The sequence below is a fragment of the Ambystoma mexicanum genome, chromosome 4p (assembly GCF_040938575.1).
Source record: "Ambystoma mexicanum isolate Mex_15411 chromosome 4p, UKY_AmexF1_1, whole genome shotgun sequence".
Lineage (NCBI taxonomy): Eukaryota > Metazoa > Chordata > Amphibia > Caudata > Ambystomatidae > Ambystoma > Ambystoma mexicanum.
In genome coordinates, this window is record NC_090927.1 from 740,318,178 (window position 1) to 740,345,966 (window position 27,789).

Genomic DNA, 27,789 nt, shown 5'->3' on the forward strand with positions numbered 1-27,789 from the left:
CCTCGATTCGTGTGTCAGGGAGCAGGGTCGCAGGCTGTATCCAGCGGTGGGAGCTGGTGCCCTCCGCAGTGCCTTCAGTGTGCAAGGTAGGGGGTGTCAGTCTGTGTTTTCTTCTCTTGGCGGGCAGTCTGTTCCGTGTCGTTGCGGTCTACAGCATAGCCGCAGGCACCGCCATCTTGTGAGTCGGGGGGCTTCGCTTTACTCTCCCCGACTGCCTGTTGTATCGATCCGATTTTCTCGTGGAAGCAGCACGGAGTGTAGGGAAACGGTTCCCCTCCACGCTGCTTCCAAATTTATGGCCATATGTCAAGTATTAAATGAACCATTCGGTCCGTTGCAGGAGCACTGGCAGGTTCCGTCTTTATGCCATGCGCGCTGGCCATGCCCCAAGGCACCTTGCCTCATAGGTACATACTGGCACGAGTAAGAGTGGGACTAGGAGTAATGAAAATTACAGTAACTAAGCCAGGCATTACCTCCATGTCTCTCTACCTCTTCCCAGTATGTGTGTGAGGAAAAGTGCCTCATACACAAGTACTGTGATGAGGAAGAATAGGGCTAGGAGTAATGAAGATTACCAATAAGTAATCAAGGAATTAAACACAAGCAATAGTGCAACACCATTGAGCTGACTGGGCTTCATCGCCTCCCCTCCTCCCCCCAAATGCTGGGCTATGTTGACTCGACCTGGCTGACCTACGGAGCCATTGCCGGACAGAACAGGACACAGATGTTAAACGGCGCCTGGGTTTCGCTGTAATCAAAGGCCTGGCAATTATTAGCGTAAAGCTTTACACGGTTAGTACCCGCATTCAAATGCTTAATTTTTTTCAGGCAGTTGAAGTCCTGATTTGGGTTTAGTACTTGCATACCAGGGGAGTGATTCGAAGGGTAGAGAGGGGACAGACGACTGCTCATTCCCACAGCAGTCCATAAGTGGGTGCTTTCAGACTTAAAGGAGAGAGTTAACTGCTTTTAACATTGAAGCTGCACTATAATAGTCTCATTAGAATGCGTAAAAAGTTAGATGCCCCCACACAAATAGATTTGCCCCTGCCCCACCGCCTTTGATGTTAGCACCTCTCTGAACATTTTAACGGTTGGGCCCCCTCCCCCAAAATGTAGCGCGCACACACTTGCGCACCCACTTGCGCACGCACTTGCGCACGCACTTACGCACGCACTTACGCACACACACATACGCACACACACATACGCGCACGCACTTACGCGCACGCACTTACGCGCACGCACTTACGCGCACGCACTTGCGCACGCACTTGCGCACGCACTTGCGCACTTGTGCACGCACTTACGCACTTGCACACGCACACACACATACACACATACACACTTACACACACATACACACTTGCACGCACACTTAGGCACGCACACTTAGGCACGCACACTTAGGCACGCACACTTAGGCACGCACACTTATGCGCGCACACACACTTATGCGCGCACACACTTATGCGCGCACACACTTATGCGCGCACACACTTATGCGCGCACACACTTATGCGCGCACACACTTATGCGCGCACACACTTATGCGCGCACACACTTATGCGCACACACTTATGCGCGCGCGCACACACACACACACACTCTTAAAGAAAATAAATATTCTTACCTTAATCTGTTGGTCCAGGGAACGAGGCCTTCAGCTCCCTGCAGCAGCCAGGAATGCGTGTTCCTGTCATCTGCAGAGGATATTGAGGCCTCCATGTCATGCGGCGGAGTGGAGTCATATTACTCAAAAAAAAAATGGTTTCTTTTTGAGGTCGCTCTGACTTCATAAAGAAATTATTTCCGTTAAAGGACCGAACTGTAAGATAAAAAATGTCTTTATGAAGGCAGGGTGACTTGAAAAAAAAAAATCTTTTTTTGTCATAGGGCTCCCCCCACACTAAGATCTCCTCCCATGTGGCCAGTTGAAGGCAGCTGCTACCAGATCCTGACCCTGTGGGTGGTATTATGAGGGATGATCACATGGGAGTTGATGGCCATCGGGGAGATGTGGTGACCCCATCAGAACAGACGTGGTATTCTTCTCTTAATGAGGAAGACCCTATGATTCCTAACGGCATGTTGTCACTTTACAAGTCCCTCCGATTGTAGGACCCAAAGAACCCTTTCTGCAACATACTTTAGGCAGAATAACAATCACACCTCAGGTACACATGACTCACATTTAACATCCTTTGTCTTTGATGGTTTTGTCCAAAGTAAGGGTCCCAAACCAAAATACCATTACACATAATGCTCACTTAACAGCTCCTGCTTCTAATATTTTTGTTTCAAACAAGTATTCATAGTGATGCAGTTTTAAAAAGTCTAAAACTCCTGTGGACTCCAATTACCATAACCCCTCCAGTACTGGGACTAGGAAGAGGAAAAAAGCAGTCAATGTGGAGCAGAAGAAACACCAAGCTAAATGTGAAGACTGGTTACTGCGATGGAAATCAGCTGTGCAGGACATTTAAAAATGCTGTTCCTTTTCAAGTTGAAGGAGAAGAAGGTGGAAATGCGAGATGAAGAGCGGGCGTAGGGGGAAGCAGAACCATAGACACACAAGAGCAGACTGTGTGGAAGGAGGCAGGTGCTTCCTACTGGCCAGGCGAGAGACCGGGAGAAGCACAGCAGGTGCTGCAGGTGAACCGCTGATGAGCCGGCAACAGTGGAGAGGCTGTCGGGGCGGTCACAGTGAAGAGCAGCAGTACCACCAACGGATGAAGGAGAAGCCGGTGGGAGAACCGCAGGAGGGGCGTAGATAGTTGTTCAGTTTGGCACAGCAAAACCTGAATGGCAGGGGTAATCCAAAAACAGTCCGTTAAGAGTTCCAAGGTCAAAAGCCAACCAAGTTCGTCAAAACCAGGGGTAATCCAAAGGAATCCAAAACGCAGTTCAAAAGGTCCTGAAACAGTATCCGTGAGCTTGACAGAGGAATCCAAGAAGAACAGTCCGTAGTCCAGAATCGAGATGTGGAGACAGGAAGACGCCGAACAGTGCCTGATTGGGTCAGCTGTGAAGCACTGAATGAGCGTTCCTTCTCCAGTTTTGAAGGGGCCTAGGAGTGTCACATGGCCCCATCACGTGACTGATGAAATAGCACGTTTCTGTATCACATGACCCAAGATTTCAAAGACGCTGCCGGGTCTTCCTGGAGGCGTGATGAAGCAAAGAAAAAGGCTGGCGTCTCCGTCGACTATCTCCAAGATGCCAGGGCAGCTGCCAATGTCACAATACGTGAGAATGACCATAACGCATTGGACACCCTTGTGTGTTCTTGTTGCATAGCCGCTGCCGTGCTACTTGAGGGAGTGATGACCTGAGGTTAGAAGTGGAAGGCAAATCAGGACCTGAGAGGGAGGGCTTAGTGGCTGCACGGGTATTCATGTGCGTAAGGTGACCAGTGGATGGCGTAACAGTCCGTTGCTCAGTTCCGTTTTTCTGCGCTTCGTGGGGCCTTGGAATATCGTTGCTCAGTTCAGTCAGATAAATGGTTCTCGATGGCTTCTTCATCGGAACCGACGACTCCGCGGTCCGGCTTCAAAAAATGTCAAGACTGTGGTAAGAAAATGTCGATAACGGATCCACACAGGATCTGCTTGTGGTGCTTGGGAGTCGAGCACCATTGTTCTGAGTGTGAGGACTGCATGCCCATGACGGCGAAAGCCTTGAAGGAGCGCAAGGGGAAGCTCGAGAGAGGTAAGTCAGTCAAAACCTCCTTGAATTTCTTCGGTTGAGGCATTAGTCTCCTCGCCGTCGAAAGCATTCCCATTCTAGGTCTCGAAGTAGCTCCCACCATTCGTCGAGATCTAGACACTCAAAGAAGAGACGTCGAAGATCCCCTTCCTCGTCATCTTCTGTTTCACCAGACAGGGTCTCCTGCCCCACAAAACACAGCTCTCAGGCTGAGTGGGAGGAATTCAGGAAGAAAATGCTAAGTGTCTTCGAGAAAGCGGCGTCGACCCCCTCGAAGACAGCTGAGGGTGATACCCCGGGAGAAAAACCCAAAAAATTGAAACGCCGCGAGTCGCTGTACCCGGCGAAAGAATCCACCCGAGAGCGCCACGGGCCGTCGGGTAAGAAGGCACCATCTTCGACGCCGTTGTCGAAGATCCCTTCGAAGCATGGATCAGCGCCATCGACGCCGTTGTCTAAGGGTTCTTCGACGCATTGGTCGATCGAATCGACGCCATAGTCGATGCCGACATCGACACCGATGAAAGAGAAAAGCACGGCTACTTCACAGCCAACGGTGATACCAAGAGCCTCCGGCACAACGCTGAGACCGTCGTCGACATCCTCTAGTAGGATCCTGATCCTCTCGAGTTCTTAGAGGCCTTTTCCAGTTTTCTCGACTCCTTTCTCGGCGCCTTCGAAGTCTGTCACATCGGCATCAACGACATCGACGTTTTCTCGCCCAATAATGACGGGTTTGGGTTGCAGAGGACCACACTACCTGTTTCGGAGGATTTTACCTCTGAGGAAAAAAGGTTGAAAGACCTACAGGAATCATTACATGAGGCAAGTGGGTTGGACACTTCTCCAGAAGTGGAATTTGTCAAACCAGACCCAGGGGAACATGCCGAAACAGCCTATAGAACCCTGATGGCAAGGATTATTGAATTTATGTGTTGGTCTGCGCCTTCACCTGTTTTTCAACCGGATGACCTGACAGACATACTAGACAAAGGTCCACAGGGGGATCCTGTGGTCCCCTTCCATGCAGCCTTGCAAAGGAAGATTTCATCTAATTGGGAAACTCCTAAGTTTATCCCTGCAGTCAATACAAGATTGTCAGCCAAGTATAGGGTAGCTGCGGCTGACCCTGAATACTTATCAAAACACCCGACTCCAGAGAGCCTGGTGGTTCAAGCGGCAACTTCATCAAGCAGCAGATCCGCTTACCCTACTGTCCCACAGGATAGAGATGGCAAAAGGTACGATTCTATGGCAAAAAAAGTATTTTCTGCTTGTAGTATGGCGTTGAAGTCCATCAACGCCACCTGTACGCTCGCCAGGTTCAGTCACACACTGTGGGAGTGTGCTTCATCAACGGCTGACTGCATACCGGAAGGAGAGGAAAGGGAAGCCTTCCTTAACATCATCAAAGATGCCATGTGCGAGTCACTTCAAACTGGCATCGATTCTGCTGACAGTATCAGCAGGGCCATGGCGGCAAGTACGACAATCCGCAGGCATGCGTGGTTGCAAAAGTCTGGCTTTGCTCCAGATGTACAGGCCAGACTTTTGAATATGCCCTTCAACGGCTCTTCTTTATTCGGTAAAAAGGCTGATGACAGTCTGGAAAAGTTGCAGACCTCTAAAGCAGCGGCAAAATCTTTAGGAGCTGCAATCCGCCAAACTCCTTTTCGCCCCTCAGGAACCTCTGGGAGAGGAAAGTCCTTTCACTATTATTCCGCATTCGGGAAAGGCAGAGGACAGCCGGCTCAAAGAGGCCAAAGGAGATCCACCCAAGGTGGACGGGTCAAAAGTACTAAAGCCGCAGCAGCAGCAGGTGCCTCTTTACCCTCGGCATCTGCATCAGCCGCCCCCAAACCACTCTGAGGTCTTTCCACACAACACCTGTAGGGGGCAGGTTAACTCACCATCTGACGGAATGGCAGGCTATTACGTCAGATGCTTGGGCATTGGAGACAGTGCCCAGAGTTACTGCCTACCCTTTCTACACATCCCTCAGAGTCATCCGCTGGGGCACAGCTCTCTAAAAGTTCCAGATCCGCTCCTCTTGCAGGAAATTATAGACCTGCTAGAGAAAGGTGCCATAGAACCGGTAGCTGTAGCGGACAGGAACAAGGGTTGGTACTCCCCCCTACTTTCTCATACCAAAGAAGGACGGAGGACTGCGACCCATCCTGGACTTACGAGAATTGAACAAGTTCCTCCGGAAGGACAAATTCAAGATGGTAACTCTCTCTCAGATCCTTCAGGCCCTCCAGCTCCAGGACTGGCTGGTATCTCTGGACCTTCAGGATGCTTATTTCCATGTGCCAATCCATCTCAAACACAGGAAATACCTGAGGTTCGCAATTGGCGACTCTCATTATCAATTTCGAGTTCTGCCATTTGGGCTGACCTCCGCCCCGAGGGTCTTCACCAAGCTAATGTCGGTAGTGGCTGCGAGTCTAAGGAGCGAAGGGATCCACGTCTACCCCTACCTGGACGATTGGCTGATCAGAGCTGTATCTTCAGAACAAGCTCAGATCCAGCTAGATTATGTCTGCCACTTCCTTCACAAACTGGGCTTCTCCCTCAATTTAAAGAAGTCACAGATGATACCATCACAGGGACTCCAGAGCGGTCCTGGATACTTCCCTGGGAAAAGCCTCGCCACCAGAGGTGGGCTCAAGATATTCTGCAGATGGTCAACAAGTTTCAAAATGCCCAACGTCTCCCAGCCTTCGACTTTTTGAGGTTGCTAGGCCTCATGGCATCCTGCATCTTCTTTTAGCCAGAGGCACGCCTGAGAATGAGATCTCTTCAGTGGGCACTGAGAACTTGGTGGTCGAAATTCTCAGGGAGAATGACAGATCTCCTCCGGATTCCGGACAAGGTAGCCCACGACCTTCAATGGTGGGCCTATCCAGAGAACATCTTGAAAGGAGAACTGTTTTGGCAACCATGGCCGGAGATAACAGTAGTCAGACGCCTCACTTACGGGCTGGGGAGCCCATGCCAACGACTTGACCATTAGCGGTCGTTGGTCTCCATCGGAGTCCAGACTACATATCAACCTGTTAGAGTTGAGAGCGATCAGACTAGCGCTGAAAGCTTTCCTGCCATCAGTACAGGGGAGAAATGTCCTGATAATGACGGACAACACGGTGGCCATGCACTACCTCAACAAAAGAGGAGGCGTAGGATCACTGCCACTGTGCAGAGAGGCAACACAGCTCTGGTTTTGGGCAATTCAGGAAGGAATCTCTCTATCGGCAGTTCACCTAGCCGGAGAGAAGAACTTGACAGCGGACGCTCTGAGCAGGCAGAGCACAGTCTCCCACAAGTGGGAGCTAGCTCAGGAAGTCCTTCAAGAGATCTTCGCCCTTTGGGGAACCCCTCAGGTGGATCTGTTCGCCACCAGCACCAACGGGAAGTGCGATCTGTTCTGTTCAAGGGAATTTCTCCCGAGAGGAGCTCTAGGGGACGCGTTCGTAGTGGACTGGGAGTTCCCACTCCTTCACGTGTTTCCACCAGTCCCTGTTATTCCTCAAAGGATCAGGAGGTTGAGAAGATTCCGGAAAACCATGATCCTAATTGCCCCGGACTGGACCAGGAGAACGTGGTACCCGGACCTTCTAGATATGTCCATCTGTCCTCCAATCTGTCTTCCACTCAAAGAGAATCTTCTCTCACAGAAGGGAGGTCAGGTTCTCCATCCAGACATCAGAACCCTCAACCTTCACGCTTGGCTTCTGAAAGGCTGAGGTACAAGGATTGGGATCTCCCTGATGACGTCATGGAGGTGTTGCTTTCGGCCAGAAGGCCAGCACAAAGTCTTTATACCGCTGCCGTTGGAACACATTTTGCAGCTGGTGTAGAGAAGGGAATATCGACCCTTTTTCATGTGGTACACCAACGGTGTTATCGTTTCTACTCTACTTGGCAAACTCGGGCCTTCACGTTGGCACTGTAAAAGGCTATCTCACAGCGCTTTCAATCTTCAAGCGCACTGCGGAGGAACCATCGTATTTCAAACTACCTCAAGTAATGCAATTTCTCAAGGGATTAACTAATGTTTATCCTCCAAGACCATTCCAAGTTCCCTTATGGGACTTAGATTTAGGCTTAAATTTCCTAATGGGTACTCCATTCGAACCACTCCACTCTTGTTCGGTGAGATTTCTCACTCTTAAAACTGTCCTATTGGTAGCGCTAACATCTTCTAGGAGGGTGAGCGAATTACAAGCTCTCTCTTGTAAACCCCCCAATACAATTTTCCATAAGGACAAAGTTGTCCTACAGGTGAAGCCTAATTTCCTCCCAAAAGGTGGTTTCTGAATTTCATATCACTCAGAAAATTACCTTACCTTCGTTCTACCCTCCTCCCCATCCGGGGAAAGAGGAAGAAAGGCTACATAGGCTGGACCCAAGGTGAGCTCTGAGCTTTTACATCAGCAGACTGGCTAGGATTAGGCAAGCAGACCAACTGTTTGTAGGATACTCAGGTCACAAGTTGGGACTACCCATAACAAAACAGACCATTTCCAGGTGGATTATTTTGGCCATTCTGGAATATTACAAACTGGCAGAGAAAGAGCCACCCCAACATCTTAGGGCTCATTCAACCAGGGGTATCGCAGCCTCTTCGGCCCTCCAAAGAGGGGTACCGGTCCGAGACATATGTGCGGCTGCCACATGGTCGTCCGCACAAACATTCACAAAATGTTACAACCTGGATTCCTCCACTAGTCAAGAGACCTGATTTGGCAAAGCCGTATTACATTCGGTTCCTTCCTAAAAGGGATACATGACATTATTACTCCCACCTCCAATAACATGCCACTGCTATGGGAGTCTATCAAAGATGAGGAATACGTCGGAGGACACAATCCCTTTGAAGAACAAGTTACTTCTTACCTTGTAACGTTCTTTCGATGGGATGTTCCTCTGACGTATTCCTTATCGCCCCTCCCATCCATCCCCGCAGTAATACTCCCCTTGTGGTTGCAGCTTACGCTCCTTCAAGGTCGATAACCAATTCAGGCATGACTTATCTTATGCTACAAAACAGAACGGAGCAACGGACACCGTGTGTGGCTATTTATGGGCATGTTGACGTCGGCGCCGATACGGTGGCTGTCGAGGGACATCGACTCGGCGGACGTCGACACGCAGCGCCCTCTACAGAGAAAAGATTTCCGAGGCCAGCAAGCTGGGGACGAATTATCAAAGATAAGGAATACGTCGAAGGAACATCCCATCGAAAGAAAGTTACAAGGTAAGAAGTAACTTGTTCTTCTCCCTATTCTCAGTGTTTCATGAGAGTCCTGAAATTCCAAACCTAATGTTTGTCATTCCATGTTTTGAGCAGTCCAAACACTTTCATGACATTTTGGCTGTAAACGTATTCCATGACAAAAATAATATAGCCTTAATGACCAATCACAAGCAGGGGTGTTTGGCGTTGCTAGGTGTGAAGAATATCCGGGGCTATGCTAATGTCAGGACTCGGGGCTAGCTAGCCTTTTGGCTGTATCCCCTGAGCTTCTATCCAGGGCTACAACCAAAGACCCCCTCTCCCCACCCCCACCTACCAACAACGCCTCTGATCACAAGATACTGAACCACATTCAGTTTGGAAGGGGTCATTATTCAGGGGCATAATGACCTCTCCTGAAGACTTTAAGTCTATTGGAACACAGTGGTAATGGCAATGTAGGTTGAGAACCTTTCCATGGTGAATAAAGTAAATACACAAAATGTGTTAGTAAATTAAATGTAGCTTTGTTTTGTTGCATTTATAATGTAAGGATTTCAATTGTTACTGGGACATTTTTAGCATGATCAAACTTTGGGTGTAATGGTAAAGCCCGTGGTTTCTCTGCATGAAAGTTAAAGCATTGTTTCATGTTTTAGCTTTCACTTTGATGCCTTAAATCGGATGTTTCCTGTCACGTTGAAGGTGTAGTTAAAAAAGATTGGAGCTCTAACATTCTTAACAATCTGGATGGAGGAACCCAGAGGAGACTATTAAGGAAAACCAAAATACCATCGTGTTCAAAAGAAAAAAAATCCCTCTGAGTTCACAACCGGAAATCCGGTTTTAAACCGTGTAAGGAAGTCGTGACTGCTCGGCGTCTGTTTTATAGGCTTTATTGTTTCTTTTTCAGAACTTTGAGGTCCAAAAATTGCCTAAAGATCAAAATGTTGTCTTCAAAGATGACACAGGCTGGGCCTATGTTAAAAATGGAAGCTGCAGTATTACATTATCTCTAATATAATTATACAGTGGAGTTTAGTGCCAGGGTGCAGATGGTTGGCATGGAAGGGGTATGGTAGTTGCAGCAATGAGCCCCCCGAACCCGCTGTTTAAAAAAAAAAAAAAAAGGCCCACACACAAGGCAGTGCCCATTGCAACATCTTAAAGGAATAGTGCGCTCAAATATTGTATTGTCACAAGCATTCGGGCATGTGGTTTTGGGGCCAGAACACTGCTGAAGGGAGACACAATTATGTGGATTTCAGGGATGCGGTCTGCTTCAAGGGAGCCCGGAGACACTGGGTCTGGGGAAGCCATGTGAACAATGGCCCCTGTGCGGAAGATACCTTTGACGTCTACATGGTGTTTGGCACCTTAGCCGTTTATAATTGAGGGGGGGATGGATATTTGAAGAGGAGGTGAGCGTAAAAGGGCACCAACGATTATTTCATGTCCTTCATAGACAAGTGCGCGTGTCCTTGATTCACTGAAAAATGGAAACAACTATTCATAAAAGCTCTTTTCTATTTTATTTTGTTGCTGATGTTGATGGCACAAATATACTACACATTGTATAATTAGGGTTGCAGCACAGTGTGGGAAAATCCCCTGTACTGGCCACTGTCACTGGGGAATTTGGCGCAAATGGCTCCAACGACACAGGCGGGTATTACTCGTCGAACACTGTATCCAAGCCTCCCATGAAGCCACCATGTAAACTATTGGCCACCGGCCTGTACCACCTGTGGAAGAGAAACATGCATACTGTATTTAAATGAACCTGATAAGTGTACAAACCTTAGTTGAAAATGCATCCTGTATCCGATGGCATAGTTGCCCGATCAAATCTTACTTCATGGATCAATCAACTTGGGCTTTAAAGTGTAGACACATTACAAAAGTGAACACCCATGCAATCCATAAAGTTTGGGGCACAGAGAAATATTGTTTCTTAGTTGAAATTGAAAGACACGTAAGATGGCCACTATGATTTCCCCAAAGTGCGAGAGATGTATTGAATTGCCAAACTACATTCATTTGGCAGTGATAGATCAAAGTTACGACAATATAGGAGACAAACAAGAAATGTTAGTGGCCTCAGTGGTCAAAGTGACATCAGTTCTAGAGTACACTTACTTGTTAATTGGATTGCGAGGGCAAACTGTTGCACGAAGTTCGTGCATAAGCACCATCATAATCCTCAACACGGACCTTGTGAGGCAGGCTGCCCTGAAGTCATGCAGCTCGGTAACGCATAGCGGCGGTGTCTCTTCTTCCGATATGTAGTCAAGCATCCAGAGTTTTCTCTGCAGCAGCAGTTCTCCTCAGTTGGCATGACCTTGCACCGATTGCAGGGACACCAGGTGGAAACGTCTTCCATGCGACTAGGCTCTGGCTCAGGATCCAGTGATTTGTCTTCCCAACTGTCATCCGATGCACCATCGTTTCCGCATCTTTCTCTATCAACTAATTCTGCCTTGGAATACTCTGGCTCGTAGTGGTAGGGCTGTATTGTTAACACTATACGACCAAATTAAAATTTATAGTAATGCTAATGCTAGTACAAGTATCTGTTCGCACGGGCTCCGAGCAACGAAGATAGCTGAACAGAGCAGACACGAGTCACAGGCTACACAAAGAAAACAGTGAAATGATTGAAAAAGCAACTCTGATGTTGTCTAATGTGAAACAGTCTGTTTATACTTATTGAGGAAAGGCGTCCTGCCATTTCCATGGAGACACGTCATTAGCTGGCGCACATTGAACGTTGACACGAGATGTTCATTCGCGTTGTGAAATGGGCCATACACGTCTAGTGATGTCAGCTTCAGGGGCGGGTGATATGATTTAGTGCCGCAGGGGCACTTGAGCTTAGGGCGATCGATCCACGGATAAGATTAGCACAAGATGGCCACACCCGCTCATTAATATTGCAGCTGTAAAAGTGCGGAAAACTAAGGTAAGGTGCATAGGAAATGTTTTTACGATTGATCAATTTGCTTAAAACCACATGCCCGAACGCTCGGGACATTTAATCGCAGGCATTTGACAAAGAACCAATTCACTATTATTTCTTAAAGCATATCCAGGTGGTAAGCCACATACACTGCTTCAGTTCACTTTCACCAACTAAACGTAGGCTACATTTATGAATTACAATAGCATAATTTGCAGAAATGCCATGCTCGTTTGCGCCTGGATTGATGGATCTCCCACAAATGTGACACATGCGTGGAGGACATGGTTAACTGTCAAAATGATTTGTTGTCGCCGATTATTCGGTTCTGATTAGTGTGTAAAGGCGCCCTGTATTTAGCTCATGAATCGTAAACTAAGGCAGTGTGCGCGGTACACTGCCTGGATGTGCCTTAAGAAAAAATGATCATAATCATTTTTGGGCAGACTTCTTTCTCTCATTTTCGTGTGTTCCTTTTCACTGTCACCAACCTTAGTTGTGGTGTTTACATAATGGTGTACCAGGCATCCTGAAAATGTGTATATATTATAATAAACACATGTAATATTTATTTATAATTTTGGATAAAACTGCAACATACAACCATCTCTTTACTGAATATTTTTTGTGTGAAATTGCGATTGCAATTAATCTGGTCTGTTCATTTAACACTACAGAAGTTTTGATAGCACTTTGATTGCATCCATGGTTCTTCCTCCTAGCTATCTACCATTTTGTTTTCCTCTGCTGGCAAGGAGCACGGTACAAGCAGTTTGCGATCTTGAGCATGCACGTTTTCTTATTTAGTTGACGAAGATGGTGGTTTCTTTAAAAAAAAGTTATTGAAATACAGTAGGGAAAAAGTCAATGTGATATTTCGGTTTGTTCGTCTAGATAAAGAAGAGACAGCAGGAATTGGTGAGGTTTCTCGAAGGTAACAAGATAGAGTTCGAGCAGGTGGATATTACCATGTCGGAGGAGCAGAGGCAGTGGATGTACCGAAATATTCCTCAAGAAAATCGCCCTGAAAAAGGCAACCCCATGCCTCCGCAGATATTTAATGGTGATCGTTATTGCGGGGTGAGTACTGCTCATTCTTTGTATTGTAACTGCTCATCACACGAGCCGTCCGTGTTAAGGTATCCCTACTGTTGTATTGCTTCCACATCATCCAATTGGATAGACCAACACACTGGAATGTTACAGCAGTTCCCGAGCAGTTAATGCCCACCAGATGAGCAGTTTGTGTTTATGCACTTCTCCTGCGCATGTGCACACTTGGATTATTCAGACACCTTACCTGGGGGGAGATAGTTAAACATCCGGTGGCCAAACTACAGAGGCCCTAACAAACCTGTGAGGCTTGCTTGCCACTTGCCTGTGACGTTTTGTTCATAGTTTTGGAGGCCAGGAGAAACTTGTTTTCGTGCCAGAACACAGAAGTATTCAGTTCAAGGCCCGTATCTGCTTTCAATGTTTAACTGACAACGCCCTGCCTATCTCAGACATGTTAATGGCGTGCAGTTTTCAGTCTGACATGCCCACACATAGTATCAACTATAGAAATGTGAGCTCCTCCTTTCCTTATCAAGGTGCCAAAATATCATGTGACCTAGCGTTGAGTAATTCCTACCATTACATGGCTTCCCTTCCCGCGCTGTGCATTGTTAAAGTACCATCTCGGGACAGCACAGCAATAGAATGACCAGTGCCTAGTCTTGATTTGGTTTGTTTGGTGATTATAGCCATGTAATAACTTGGATAACCGTTCTTTCCACAAATCCAGTTCATACAGTACTATATTTAGTGGCGAGGCATGACAGCTCATGTTGTCTGAATAAAACCAAAACATGGGAGGGTCCTTTGGCCATCTAAATGTTGATATTCTGATGAGGCTAGCTGAGGCAGTACCCACTCTGGACTTTGAAATAATCGTTTATTGGCATAGTAATCCGATTGCAGACATACAGATGGGAGTGAAACTAGGATTTTAAGAAAGTCTGCATAAAATTAAGACTTCCTTTTAAAAGGTGTTTTACTATTACTTTTAAAGGGGAACAGAGTAAAGGTCACACGGGTAAATACAAAAATTATTCAAATCCCAATTGATTCAGAGTGTGGAGAGGGAAGAGGCTCAGTCAGATAACCAAATTATAACATCATATTTTAATATTTATCAAGAGCATCATAATAGCATAAAAATATTTATTACATTCACACAATAACATCCTAAAATACATTTAAATGTATATCCACATAGACAAAATATCAAAGAACAAGACAAAAGCAACCTAACATTTACTGGTAGATGTAGTTCAAATCCATCTGTATTTCGTGAGCAGTATATGTTAATCATTCTGAAGGTGCTGTCAAAAAAGTGCTATTACTTTTACCTGGACACTCCCATACCTTCAACCAAACTACTGTCCACTCTGCCTTCTGCTGTCTAGTTGTCTGGACTTTGATGGGCCAAAACCAAAAAATGTGGCTGCATTTGGAGGCAAAACGTCACCATAAGGCCAAAACTATTACTACTGGTAAAAGAGAAGGGACGTTAATGTTAGTTATTTGTACCGCACACCGTCACCAACTGAGTTGGTCCCCAGGTGCTCTGGTGGAGCTGCAAACAAGAAAGTGGGATGGGTTAGTAGGTGAAGCGGGAGTAGGATAGTGTGAGGAGTGGTGTTCTGTTGGCAGCTTCAACTCGGTATACACTGGTGCTGAGCTTTGGTGCGAGTATCGGATCGATGTCAGTCCTCATGTGCTGTTGGTGCGGCTTGTGTTGTTGCGGTGTTGTGAAGTGCGTTCAGGTTGTTGTGCGAGAGATGGTTGTGTGAGCTTTTTGAGTGAGATAAGTCTGCAGAAATGCTGAGTTTTTTTGTTAGTGAGTTTAACATGCTAACATTCAGAACTCTGTCAGAGTGTGGTGCTCGCTAATCTTCCCAATCCCATCAGGATGGGCAAAGGGGTTACGCCGGGCAGGGGTTTAGGTTTGTGTGACACGCTCCCTGTGCTATTCTAACGCGCTCTGTAAGTATTCTAATTCTGATGGAATAAGTATTGTGGGGTTGGGTTCTAGGTTGGTGCATCGCGCTCCCCGTTCTATTCTAACGAGCTCTGTAAGTGTTCTAATTCTGATGGAGTAAGTAATGTGGGTTGGGTGTCTATTCTTCTCCTTGGGTGTTGGAGCAGGTGTTGTGGTCTCCTCTTACAAACTTTCTGTCTTAATGTGTCTGCTGGGAGTTTGGATATGGTACGGCTGGGAGTCGTTTAAGTGCTTTCGTCTCGGTCTGAGTATGTGATCAGTCTATAGTGTCCTCCTTTTGTGGCTATTTCTCATAATGTCTTATGGTCTGTTGTGGGGTCCGTTCTTTGGGTTCTGTGTATGTCCATTTTTGGGAGTGACCGAGGTTGGTATCTTTATTCATCGTTGTTTAGCGGGTGGGCATTCTTGTGCGTCGCTTTTGTTGTTACGCTGTGAAGGGCCATGATTTGAGGATGTGTGAACATGTGTTCTCAACAGGGAATATGGTTGTAGCAACTGGCAATGCGGTGGTATTAATCTGCCAAAATATTATTTATTTATTTCAGATGAAGATGCCCTCCGCCATATCGACCAACAATGGTTTGGTTCACAATGTGAATTTCAATCATCAGTGTTATAACATGTCACATGCCCAGGTTTCATGGCTTGGGCAGCGTAGTGATATATATATGTTGGTGGTCCTTGCACTGGCCAAAGGGTGTGCAGGGGGCATCCGGGACCCATTCTCCCGTTGGGGAGCAGTGGGGGTTTTGGGTCCTGCACCACTTAAACAGTGAGCTGGTCCCGGGATTTAGAGTGCCCTCTCCCTATATGAAGGGCCAGGGAAGGTTTGGGGACAAGCGTCTGTTGTGGGATAACCAGAAATATACTGTCTAAATTTTCTGGAGTCTAAACTCTACAAAACAGTCTGCTCGCAAATCTGCTCAAAGGAGCCACAAATGTATATTCCAATCTGTTCACTTTATCCATGATCTATAATAATTCACACCAGAAGATTATTCATAAAGTACAACTGTATTAAAGACAACTGTTTAATACTCCCAAATGAGGAAGACTGTACACATATGTGTTGGGTTTGCTTGTGCATTTCGGACATTGTCTGTCTTCAGGGCAAACCCCACATGTAATCCTCTCCTATCCCATCAAAATGCATTTATCCCCAATACACAGGTCAATACAAGAATAGAATTAATAACAGGCGCTGACAACCTCTACGAAGACTACACTGTCAACAACTACGAAGACCTTGTCGAAAGAGCAATACCAAATGACCCTGCACGACTCAGTCAACGACATCGGCTCTTCCAGTGGCTCTTGGGATAACCCCGCAGAGAGCTGGTCTGTCGACTGGCACCCAAGGGAACACCCCTCAATCTGGATATCGAGCTGGTAAGCCTCTTGTCTGTTTTTTGAGACAAAGAGTTATGTTTTAGTGCACTTCTCATTCAACCCCAAGTAAGACATGCCTCCATCTATGGCAACACCTGCTCTCTTGCCTCCTCACCAGCCAATTCTATCAGCAAGTTTGGTGCTTCTATCAGGACCTAGAGACATCTCATTGGACATCCTAGCCACTCTAAAAGCTCTAGTAACTGAGCTTCATCACAGGTTACACAACCTTTCAGTACCACAGACACCTCAAATGTAGCAAGCACCACAGCTGGGCGTAAGTGTGACAGCTGCTTCCCCCAGTCCTATGAGGCAACACAGGCTTCAAAGCCACTTCAGCAGACAAATACTGAGTTGGAGTAGGAAGCCACAGGTAATCAGGTCTCGGTCCACACCACAGACACATGGATGGATTAATTCTGTGACATTATCCTGGCGAACATGACGGGATCCTGCCAAGGATTCCTCGCCAGACGAAATTGGCTTTTTTCACGCCTTGATGACTAGCGCCACAAATATGTACGGCTTAATCCCCGAGGAGCAAAGGAAAGATATTTTGCTTTACCAAAAGCGAGAACTGCACAGGAAATCTGTCACATCTAGGAACAGGGCTTATTAACCATGATCAACCCCTACTCTGCGCTTCCCAAGGAGAGGTTTCGCATAAAGTATAGAGTCTCAGACACGGCACCCACATGCCCAAGGACACAACCAACTCCAGATTTGGTGGTGTCAGCAGCGGCCCACAAGGGTTCCACCAACCTCTGGTCTTCCTGCTCGGTACCCTCGGACAACGAAGGAAAGCACCCAGATGCCTTCGGGAAGAGGGTCATCGCGACAGCTGCCACTTCCATCAAGGCAGCTATTGCCATAGCTGTCATGTCCAGATATGACCAGGAGCTCTGATTTTAAGATGGTTTCCATCTGCTCATTCCTCCCAGACGATAAGAAACGGGAGGCATTCCCACTCCTTCCTGAAGGAGAAGTAGCTTCAGACCACGCAATATCTGTCTTGGTGGGCATAGCTGACACTGGTTTTAGACAACTGGGGAATGGTGCTTTGTTTTGTAGACGTGGCTGGCCCAAAGCTACCAATTTCCAGCCAGAGGTCCAGGCGATGATGGTCGACATGCCGTTCAATGGCATTGATCTGTTCTGAAAGGAGGTTGACAAAACATTACAAACCATCAAGACCACCACATATACAGACTGTCACATATACGGAATGTGACAGTCACATTGGAACTTTACAATAGAGGCACCAGCCCTTTCGCTCAGGGAAGTCGTGTTTTTCAAGAACTACACACAACTACAGGTTCTATTGGTAGTCTTCCTACAAGGCCCCTTCATTCTCCAGCAGTGGATCTTTCATAGATTTACATGCTGTGAATATTCCTCGTTGTCAGGCCGGGAATCCTCGGCAACATGGAGCAGTTTAAAACTAAACTGAACACTTTCAGTCACTTTTGTGCTCTTAGTCATTTTGGGTCACACTGCTCACAGCCAATAGGAACACCTCCCCTGTGTGCCATCTTAAGATTTCATACCACACGTTAGTCTAAGGAGTCCTCAAAAATCATCTCTTAAACATTTCTACGAATCATTTTGGTTTTTAACATCATTTCCTCAAAAAATTGATATTTTTCGATGTCTACTCAGCGACCAGCATTGGCGGCAACAGTGTTGGCTCTGTAGACCGATGCAGTTGGGCCTACCTCATGGCTTAATCCACGAAGAAGAGCCTGTTCAAGGCCTGCGCCCGATATGGACTGAAGAATGTCTATGTAGAGTATCATCACAACGACTTCCTCTACTGCCTTTGCCCTCACCATGGCATCAAAGACTGTAAAATATGCCAGCCGTTCTTCAGCAAGACGCAGAAGGATCGACATCGTCGTCTCATCGTGTGGCTCAAGGATGCGAGTGGGGCCTCTGACTCTGTATAGGTACAGAGGGGTCGGCAGGGAAGGCTAGTCAAGGCCTTTTCCTTCGCCCCAGGGAGACGTCTTCATCTAAATCCACGTCTAAATCTGGTGGTCACTCTTTGCCTTCAACATCAAAAAATTGCTCGTCCAGATCGGCGACTGGTGCATCCTCTTCGACGACCAAGACTTCATCCATGTCGTCTAACCCAAGGCCGTCGACACTGTGCAGCGGTGCCCCAGAAACGAAGCAGTCTGCCACGACAATGACTATGGTGTCATCGTCGAAACAGCCACGAATGCTGCGTCATCGAGAACCTCATTGACGGCTGCGATACCCTCATCGACGGCACCGCCGATGAACCAGTCGACGGGGAAAAAGTGCATCTTCCCATAAGATTGTTACCACCCCGATTGTAACTGGCTTCACCAACACCCAGACCAGCACACTGTCTGCATTGATGACCCGTCCACGGGCATCATTCCCCAACCTTGGAGTGGCCCTGCTACCGGGAGGTATTGTTGTCTCGGAGCCAAGTCCTTCCTAATCTGAAGAGGTAGAGGAAGCACATGAGGAGGTCATCTTTTCACCGCCGTCATCTCCAGCACGCAGGACATCGCCTTCCAGATGGTAATCCAGCTCACCCTGGGGTGAGGCAAGCCTAATCACACTACCACCATTACCTGCTCTGCATTCATCTTAGGCACAGGACAGTTTGCCTTTTAATGCAGCCGGCTCCATTGCTGCATCCACAGGGAAACCTGTCGCTGGTAATTTTATCCACATTAACCACTCTGCTGGTAAGCTTGCAACAACGGCTGCCTGCACCAGCCCTGGTTCTGGAGCCTCCTAGGCAACATCACCCTGATGTCTCCGGGCCCTCCAGGGAGATAGATGACACCCCTCTCCCTCCCAGAAGGGGCAAACACCTGTCAGTACCTCGGAGGCTATCTGGTACTGGAATAGACACTGATCCTGACCAGTTGGATGGCGGGTTTTCCACACTGACGAGTTTGACAATTTCATCGTAGGTGATGGGGGCCTAGATGACATTCCACTCAGGGACTCACCCCCTGATGAGGTAGGGGCCTTCCACGCGCTAATGTCCAGGACGGCCAAGATGTTCGGCCTTGCACCGGAAGAGCAGCGCAAAGAGTGTGCTATACCAGCGCAGAGAACAGTACAGGAAATCTGTCATTTCCATCCCTCTGTTGGAAGACTTCTGGGAGGATGGTCTGGTCACCTTGCTGCACCCTGCAGCTGCCCAGGCTAAGAAAAACCGGTTTGACAAAAAACAGAGCCCCAGAAAGCACTGCCTCCGCACCCAACCCACGCCAGACTGTTTTCCCTGCTGCTGCCAGGAAAAGGTCAGCTAACCCATTGTCATCCTGCTGTCCCTCCAGATATTACCACTGCGGCCACGACTATCGAGGCGGCAAATGCAATGGCCATACTTGCACGCTACGATCGAGAGCTGTGGTACAAGATGGGTACCCTGCTAATGCTTCTGCCGTATGACAAGAAACAAGAGGCCATGGGCATCTTTCATGAGGGCGAATTGGCGTCGGACCATGCTATCACGGTCTCTGTGGACATTGCGACACTAGTTTTTAACAGCTTGGAAATGGAGTGGTTCTATGCATGTAGGGTTGGTTCAAGGCCACAGACTTTAGACCTGATGTCCACTCCAGGGTCGTTGATATGCCCTTTGACGGATCTGCCCATTTTGAGAAGAAGGTGGATGAAGCGTTAGTCCATAAAAATGGGCGCAGAGACTGGTCGCTCCTTTGGCATGCTACAGCAAAGACGCCAGTCTTTTCGTTCGGGGAAAAGGGCGCTATGGCAGGACTGTGTGAGATAACCACCCCACGTACCAATCTTCCTTCTCTTACAAGACCCCATACACGTCCGTGGACCAGTACAGGAAAAAGTCCCAGTTCTACAGTGGATCACAGCAGCGCCGCGGCACCTCCCAATTTAGGGGCCAGTCCGGCAAATAGACATGGCCAGCTTCAGCAACCCCATGGGAGGACGACTGTCTAGGTTCATCGACAAATGGGCGAACATCACAATCGACAAATGGGTGCTATCCCTCCTCCAGCAGGGCAACCCCCTGGAGTTCGTGGACTATCCACCATACATTCCTCCCGCACACAAACCAGAAAGTTGTGGCATCTCCTGCTACAGAAAGTACGAGCTCTGCAGCTAAAAGGAGCAGTGGAGAAGGTTCCGGAGGATGGGCTGGGCAGAAGAGTCCCCTCACGCTACTTCCTGGTAAGGAAAAAGTCTCTGCACAACAAGTCAGGGGGTTGGAGGCCCATATTAGATCTAAGGGTGGTCAACAAGTTCCTAAAGGCACAAACGCACAAGGTCACACTGCAGCAGGTATTGTCCCAGCTACAACAAGGAGACTTATTTGTGTCCGTTGACCTCGGACGCCTACTTTCACATCCATATTCGCCACTCACACCAGCACTACCTACGCTTCGTGGTGGCAGGAGTACATTATCAATTCAAGGCCCTTCCATTCAGCCTGCGGTCTGCTCTGTAGGGGTTTACCAAATGCCTTGCACCAGTGGTGGTGCACTTGTGACGGAGGACAGTTCATGTCTACCTGTATCTAGACGACTGGTTGGTGAGAGCCCCTCCTATCTGCCGGCAGAAACCAACACCACCGCCACCATCATCCAGTGTCTACAATGGCTGGGTTTCTGCATCAACTTCCCGAAGTCATGCCTGGTTCCATCACAACAGGCACTCTGAGCATGACTCAACACCCAGACCTGCACCGCCAGGCCCTCGGACGAAAGGGGGACAGTTCTTCTGGAAAAGGTGCACTGTCTAAGCAGCGCCCAGGTAGCACCAGTCCGCAACTACAAATCCCTGCTGGGGATGTTGTCGTCATGCATCCCATTGATCACCAAATGCCGGTTACACTTGAGGCCGGTGCAGTAATTCCTGGATGCCCGCTGGATCCAAGCCTCCGGGTCCTGGGACGACTGCATTTCTATGACACCGGTGTTCAGGCATAGCCTTTGCTGGTGGTCAGTGAGGGAACATCTGGTGCAAGGCGCCCCCTTTAGGTTGCCAGACCACTGCCACAATGGATGCTTCATTGGAGGGCTGGGAAGCCCACGGCAGGACCAACATACCAGAGGCCTTTTGTCTGAGGAGGAAAAGGGCCAGCACATCAACCTGCTGGAGCTACTGGTGATTTCTTTTTTGGGCCCTGAAGTCTTTCCTCCCCCCTGCTGAGGGCGAAGGTGATACGGATTTACACTGACAACACACCATCTATGTTCTATGTCCGCAAGCAGGGAGGAACAAGGTCCCCGCAGCTTTCCAAGGGAGGCCCAAGCCCTATGGCATCTACAGCACTATGTGTTTCTCATTCCCCTTCATCTACCGGGGATTCAGAACACTCTGGCAGACTCACTCAGCAGGGAGTTGCGCTCTTGTCACAAGTGGGAACTACAAAACGACCAGCTTCACCTGTTTCAGACGTGGGACACTCCAGAGATTAACCTTGTTGCCACCTACGACAACATTTGCTGCAAGACCTTTGGCAGGCGCTTCCCCCATCCGGAGAGCTTGGGGGACGCCTTTGTGCTTCCACAGGAAAGGACGTTTCTGTATGCATTCCCCTCCAATTCCTCTGGTGCCTCGAGTTGTACACACCTTCAGACTGTATCAGTGCAAACTGATATTAGTGGCTTCAGGGTGGCCAAGACCGTTTTGGTACTCAGACCACCTTGCCCTCTCGTCAGCAGCGCCAATCAAGCTGCGCCCGCACCAATCGCTCCTGTCCAGGAACCAGGGGACATTTCTGCACCACAACCCGGTCTCACTCAATCTGATGGCCTGGCTCCTTTGTTCTTCAAATTCAGAGCTTCGTCCCTTCTGCAAGACTGCCAGGAGGTCGTGGCCCAGGTAAGAGCTACGTCCAGCTTGAAGTGCTACAAGAGCAAGTGAAAACTTTTTCAGGTATGGTGCAGGAGCCATCAACTGCGACCTCGGACCATCCGGCCAGAGGATCTGTTGTCTCTGGCTCAGTCTGGCTTGACTCATTCCTCCATTAAGGTGCACCTGCCGGTGATCTCCAGGTACAACTGCTCCACAGGGGCGCCATCCCTGTGGTCTCACCGGCTGGTGAAGGAGTTCATGCATGGGCTGTTCCGATCTTTTCTACCTGTCTGTCGCCCAGCACCAGCTTGGGAGCTAAATGTGTTACTCGCAAAACACAAGAAGCTGCCTTTTGAGCCCATGCACCAAGAATCCATTAAACATCTCTCTTGGGAAACAGCATTCTTGGTGGCAATAACTTTGGCTACGCGAGTAGGTGAAATCCAGGCGTTTTCCTCAAAACTGCCCTATTTGACGTTTCACGAGGACAAGGCTATTCTATGTACTAACCCGACCTTCATGCCTAAGGTGCCATTCTTTTTCCATCTCAATCAGCGGGTGGTTTTTCCCATATTTTATGGCACAGTCTCCAGTGGAGCAGGCCCTGCACACGCTGGATGTAGTGCGCGCCCTCAAGTACTATGTGGCTTGTATTAAGTCATTCTGTACAACAGATCAGTTGTTGTTTCATTTCGACCTTCGGGACCCGGGAGGCTCTCTCAAAGTCCTCTATTTCAAGATGGATTGTAGCCTGCATCTCATTCTGCCATCAGTAGGCCGGCAGGCTGCTTCCCGGCAGACCCTGAGTGCGCTCCACCAGAGCAGTGGCGGCAACCACTGCTTTCCTCTCTGGAATCCCGCTGCCTGACATCTGCCGTGCAGCCACCTGGAGTTCAGTGCATACGTTCACCAGGTTCTACTGTGTCGACAGATTCCGCAGAAGAGTCTAGAGTTGGCCAGTCGGTTCTGCAGAATCTTTTTGCATGAGGTTAGTAAGTCTCCAGTGTTAAGTTATGCTGGGAGCTTGCCTCTGCCCATATGTATTGTTGTAATACTACTTTGTAATCTATTCACAGCATGTGAATCTATGAAAGATCCAATGCTGGAGAAGGAATTGGTTACATACCTGTAACTCTGGTTCTCCAGCATTGGTATATTTCACAGATTCACATGCGACCCTCCCACCTACTCCGCATGGCTCATCTTTTGGCACTTACTGCCACTCACGTGCGCTTGCCAAATCTGAAGATGGCTGACAGGGGAGGAGTTAAGGGAGTTGTATCTATCGGCTGTGGGCACTAAGACCAAAAATGACTGTAATGGAGCACTAAAGTGACTGACGTTTTTCAATTTAAATATAAACTGCTCTGTTACTGAGGATTCCCAGCCTAATGATGGGGAATATTCACAACATGTGAATCTATGAAAGATAGCAATGCCAAACAGTTATTTTTACTTCTGCGCGGTGTGGAGAGTGCGCACATTGAAACATCTGGGTATCGGAGATGAAGAATTTGACATGTTCAGAGAGGATGGTGTTCCCCTGACCATGATGGGGAACACATACTACATGTTGGACATTAGAATGGCGGTAGAGGAAGTAGTGAAGAGTTTGAGGTGAAGGGGTAGAAAAAACACATCTGAGGAGGGTTTTTCTGTATGCCGAGAACAGTCTTTTGAAGGATGGTTGGGGAATCCGACAGGGTTATTGGTGTGGTAAAGGAGGGGGTTAGCACTGTTTGGACGGACAGGCTAGCCCGGGGTACAAGAATGCGGAAAAGGTATGGAAGAAGGACAGGCTTTGGCTAGGAGAGAGGATGGGGATAAAGGTAGGAATGGTGGTGAGGGGAGTTGCAAGGGGAAGAGAGGGATGGGGGTGCTAAAAGGGAGTTGATGAATTAATTGTTTTCATATATGTGTTAATGTTTTGGTATTCTGTAAGGCCAATGAGCCGGTTGGCATGGTTTTGAAAGCTGTGGACTTTAAAGCCATCTTTTCCAATATAAGCACTATTTTGTGCAGTTTAACCCAATGAGCTCATGATTCAGAATGACACTGACTTCAGCCTGTTGCAGACAGCCAGTGAATGCGCCATCTTGGTGTCTTTTATTGTTCATTGTTGTTAGCAGTGGCACACACCACAGGAGACAGTGGGATGTCTGGGATAACAAATGGAGGGCGTGGGATCAAGATAGCAGGCGAGTTATTTACAGTTGACCCACATGAAATTCTGTGTCATCCAGAGTGTTTGGTATGAAAGGTTGCTTCCCTGCCCCCCCCCCCCCACTTCCAGGATCCGTGACGTTTGTTCCCTGCTCTCCTCGTAGGCCGCAACTGCCATGCTGTCACCTACCGACTTACCGTTCCAGTTCCATGCCCCCTGTAGATCTATGTAGTTCAGTGTGGGGGAAGGCTTCGGCGTTGTGTGCAACCTTCTTGCGTAACTCTTGAAAATTAGGCTGGGTTGGGCGGAAGAAATGAGAATTTTGATGGCAGTTGTTTGGGGGCCGGAAAGTATTTTGTTTTACTGCGTTCCTTGCTCATATGGGTATTGAGGGCTGAAAATGCTTGCTTAGTGAATTGTTTGTTTTTATGATTCTGACTGTGCGGCCTCTGTCCATGAAGGAAGTTAAAAGCAATCCTTATGTTGGCAATGTGTTATTACTCCAGAGTGGGTTGGGGCAGGTTCTATGTACACAGCGATTTTTCCTTTAGTTTTATGGCGATCGTGGTGACCTCTGTGGGGGAAAGTGCAGGCATTTTATGCATTACATTTTTAACCCGTGATAGCTTGAAGGATTTACTTCATGATGTTTCCTTCTTGACCTGTGGTTGGGCAAATGTGACGTGGGATCTCATGCCTTCTATTCGTAGGGCTGTTGTGTGTGCAATGATCTTCTCTAGGATTAGCTCTGGGCATGTAAACGTACACACAGGATTTGTTTATGGTAATCGAGGGGCACCTGGACCCTAGCCATGCAGAGGCCTATCCCCTTCGATTCCCTTCTCCCGGTAATCGACAGTGCATGTTAACTGTGAGTGTGTTTGTGATTTGTCCATGCGCTTTGAAAGTATTAGTTTAATCCTCGTTTGTGAGTTGTCTCAGTGGGATGGGATAAAACCAAAAAAGTGTTGTGGAAGGTTTTGAATTAATCTGAACCACTAGCATTGCTCTGGGCAACCTTCCACACCACTGTGTTTTATGCCGTCTACGCCATTCCAAAAGGGGTCCAGGTGGCAGCCTGAGGTCAGTGGAGCACCCGCATTTGCATCATTGTGGGCAGAAGGATTCTGTGACAGTTAGATCCAGCCGGGCACCCTTGCAGCTTTACTTTCTGCAGTTTAAATGTTGTCGGGGCGAGGTGTCCCACGTGAGTACAGACTTGAATCTAGGCCGTTCTCTGCTATTATAGGATGGTCGGCATATTCCTGTTTTCAGCTTTTTGCTTCCCTTTTAGTCTGTGCATGAAGGCTGGCTCTCCTCGGCTACCAGACCTGGAAACACTGGCACTGAGGTGGAGAGCACTGTTTTGGAAAATTAAATGGGGATTATTAAAGCTTTGGAAGCATGTGTTGTTTGCTCGTATGCCACAAAGGAGCAACTGCAAAGGATTTTACGCTTTAAATATGGAGAGATGGCATTCGTTATGTCATATTTAACTATTGCTAATTTGCAAATGTAAACTGCGCTCTCGGGGAGCACAGTGATGTGTGTTGGTCGACAGTTCAACAGCTGGGGCACATACGCAGGATCATTTTGGGTTGGGTACACAATACATCTTTGTTATGTGTGACCCTCCCAAATGTATTGCCTTTTTAATACGGGGAGTGTTGTGTGTGACCCTCCCCAGTGTACTGCGTCCTGGCCCGATGGCCCGAGCTAATAAAAGGAGCCCCTGCATGCACATGCAACAGAACGGCTGCAGACTCCAACAATGCCAGTGTCGACGACACGAAAACGCAGCGAAATGGAGGAGGCACCCCGATAATCCGGGCAGTGTCCTCCCTGGGGATCCCCTGCCCTCCCCCCCCCCCCAACCTTTGTGGGAAGGAGGGGGAGGCACTGGGGCAAAGTGGCGGCAAGGGAGGAAAAGACCGCGAAACGGAGCACGGCAAAGCCAGAGAAAGCCCGTGAAGCAGAAAGCGCGGCAGAAACCAAGAGAAGCCCGCGAAGGGCTAAAAAAAAAAGGGGAGGGGTTTCCCCCTTTATAACGAGTGGGGTCCGCATGGAAGACAGCATCCAGCTGCACCCGTGGGACACCCGCTCGTGGTACATCGGATGGAGGTTCTCGTTTTGGAGGTTTCGTCAGACGTTTCGTTGTTTGCTTTGAAGAAGAGGAGCTCACTCAGAGGAAGGCTGCATCCCGGGAGCCGTGTCGCTGTGGCCGCGCCGCCTAGATAAGCTGTATGAACATCGGCTCCGCGTTGCGAGCAGCTGCGGCGCTTCATAGAAGAAGGAGGTAGCGGAAGTGATAGCCTTAAGCAGCGCGGCACCAACGAGGGGAGCAGCCGGTGGACATTGCAGCCGACCAGGTAGACCTCGGCGAGGGTGCGGTACCGCCTACCGGCAGCGGGAATCTCGGGTGAGGGAGAAAGAGAGCAGACTTGTGCGCGGCGCCCGTGCGGAAGTCTGCGTCGACATCACCGTGTCATCGGAAGCAAGCAGCTTGTTTTCGTTCTGGAGCAGCGCCACTCGAATCAGCTGCGGTGCATCAAGGAAGGAGATCGCTGAGGGGAGTCGGCGCAGCATCGCAGCTCCGACAAAGGGATCAGCTGGTGCACAGTGGCCGCGGCGCCCTAAAGGGGATCAGCTGGTGCACGGTTGCCGCCCACCAAGCAGGGCACGACGAGTGTGCGTTACCGCAACAGGAAGCAGAAGGTGCCGCCTGGCCTTGCCGGTTACCGCCCTGAGGAACACAGCTACGTGCTTCTTCAAGAAAGCACAGTGGAACGGGAACACACAGGCAGCAGCCCCCTGCAAAGGGTTCAAGCGGCGGGAGGGCAAACGTTGCCGGTGGCTCGCGGATCAACAACAGAGCAACAAACTCGTCAGGAAGAGCTAGCTTACTCCAGAGACTAAGAGGACCCATAGGAACATGGACATGGATGCCTTTATTGCAATGGCCAAGTTGGTGGTGGCAAAGCACGGCAGCAACTGGATGGAATTACTGGTCAGTCAACCAGGTGGAAGCCAGGCTGGCACCAGTGAAAGGCCCGAATCACCATTAATGTTTCAAGAGGATGAAGATTTAAGGGACCAAGAAGAGGAAGAACTGTTGGAAGAAGAGGAATAAACAACAGGAAAAAGGAAAAGGGTGATGACAGAGAGGGCCAAAGCAAGTAAAGAACAAGCGGCGAGCAACAAGAAGGGGAGGGCTGTGCCCGCTAAGACCAAAGGACGGGCGCATGAGGTTGTAGCCATACGGGCACCTGCACCTGTGCCAGCACCCATGAACCAGGGACCACCCAACACGCCTGAAGCCAGACCGGTGGCGGTGAGGGAGAATGGACCACCTTCCATGGAGGTGGTGAAAGGTATGGTGTTGCAATGTATGCAAGCCTTGGGGAGTCGGGGCAATGGGCCACTCTTGAGTGGGAATGTTAATGCATTTAATC

The 27,789-nt window shown here is 48.6% G+C and overlaps 1 protein-coding gene across 1 annotated transcript in view; it reads left to right on the forward strand.

The window, feature by feature from the left end:
- Positions 1-27,789, forward strand: part of SH3BGRL2 (SH3 domain binding glutamate rich protein like 2) — a 187,552-nt gene that overhangs the window by 92,192 nt on the left and 67,571 nt on the right. The window contains exon 2 of the mRNA XM_069606297.1: positions 12,807-12,992. Within this exon, the coding sequence (XP_069462398.1) occupies positions 12,807-12,992 (186 nt within the window). The remainder of the gene's footprint in view (positions 1-12,806; positions 12,993-27,789) is intronic.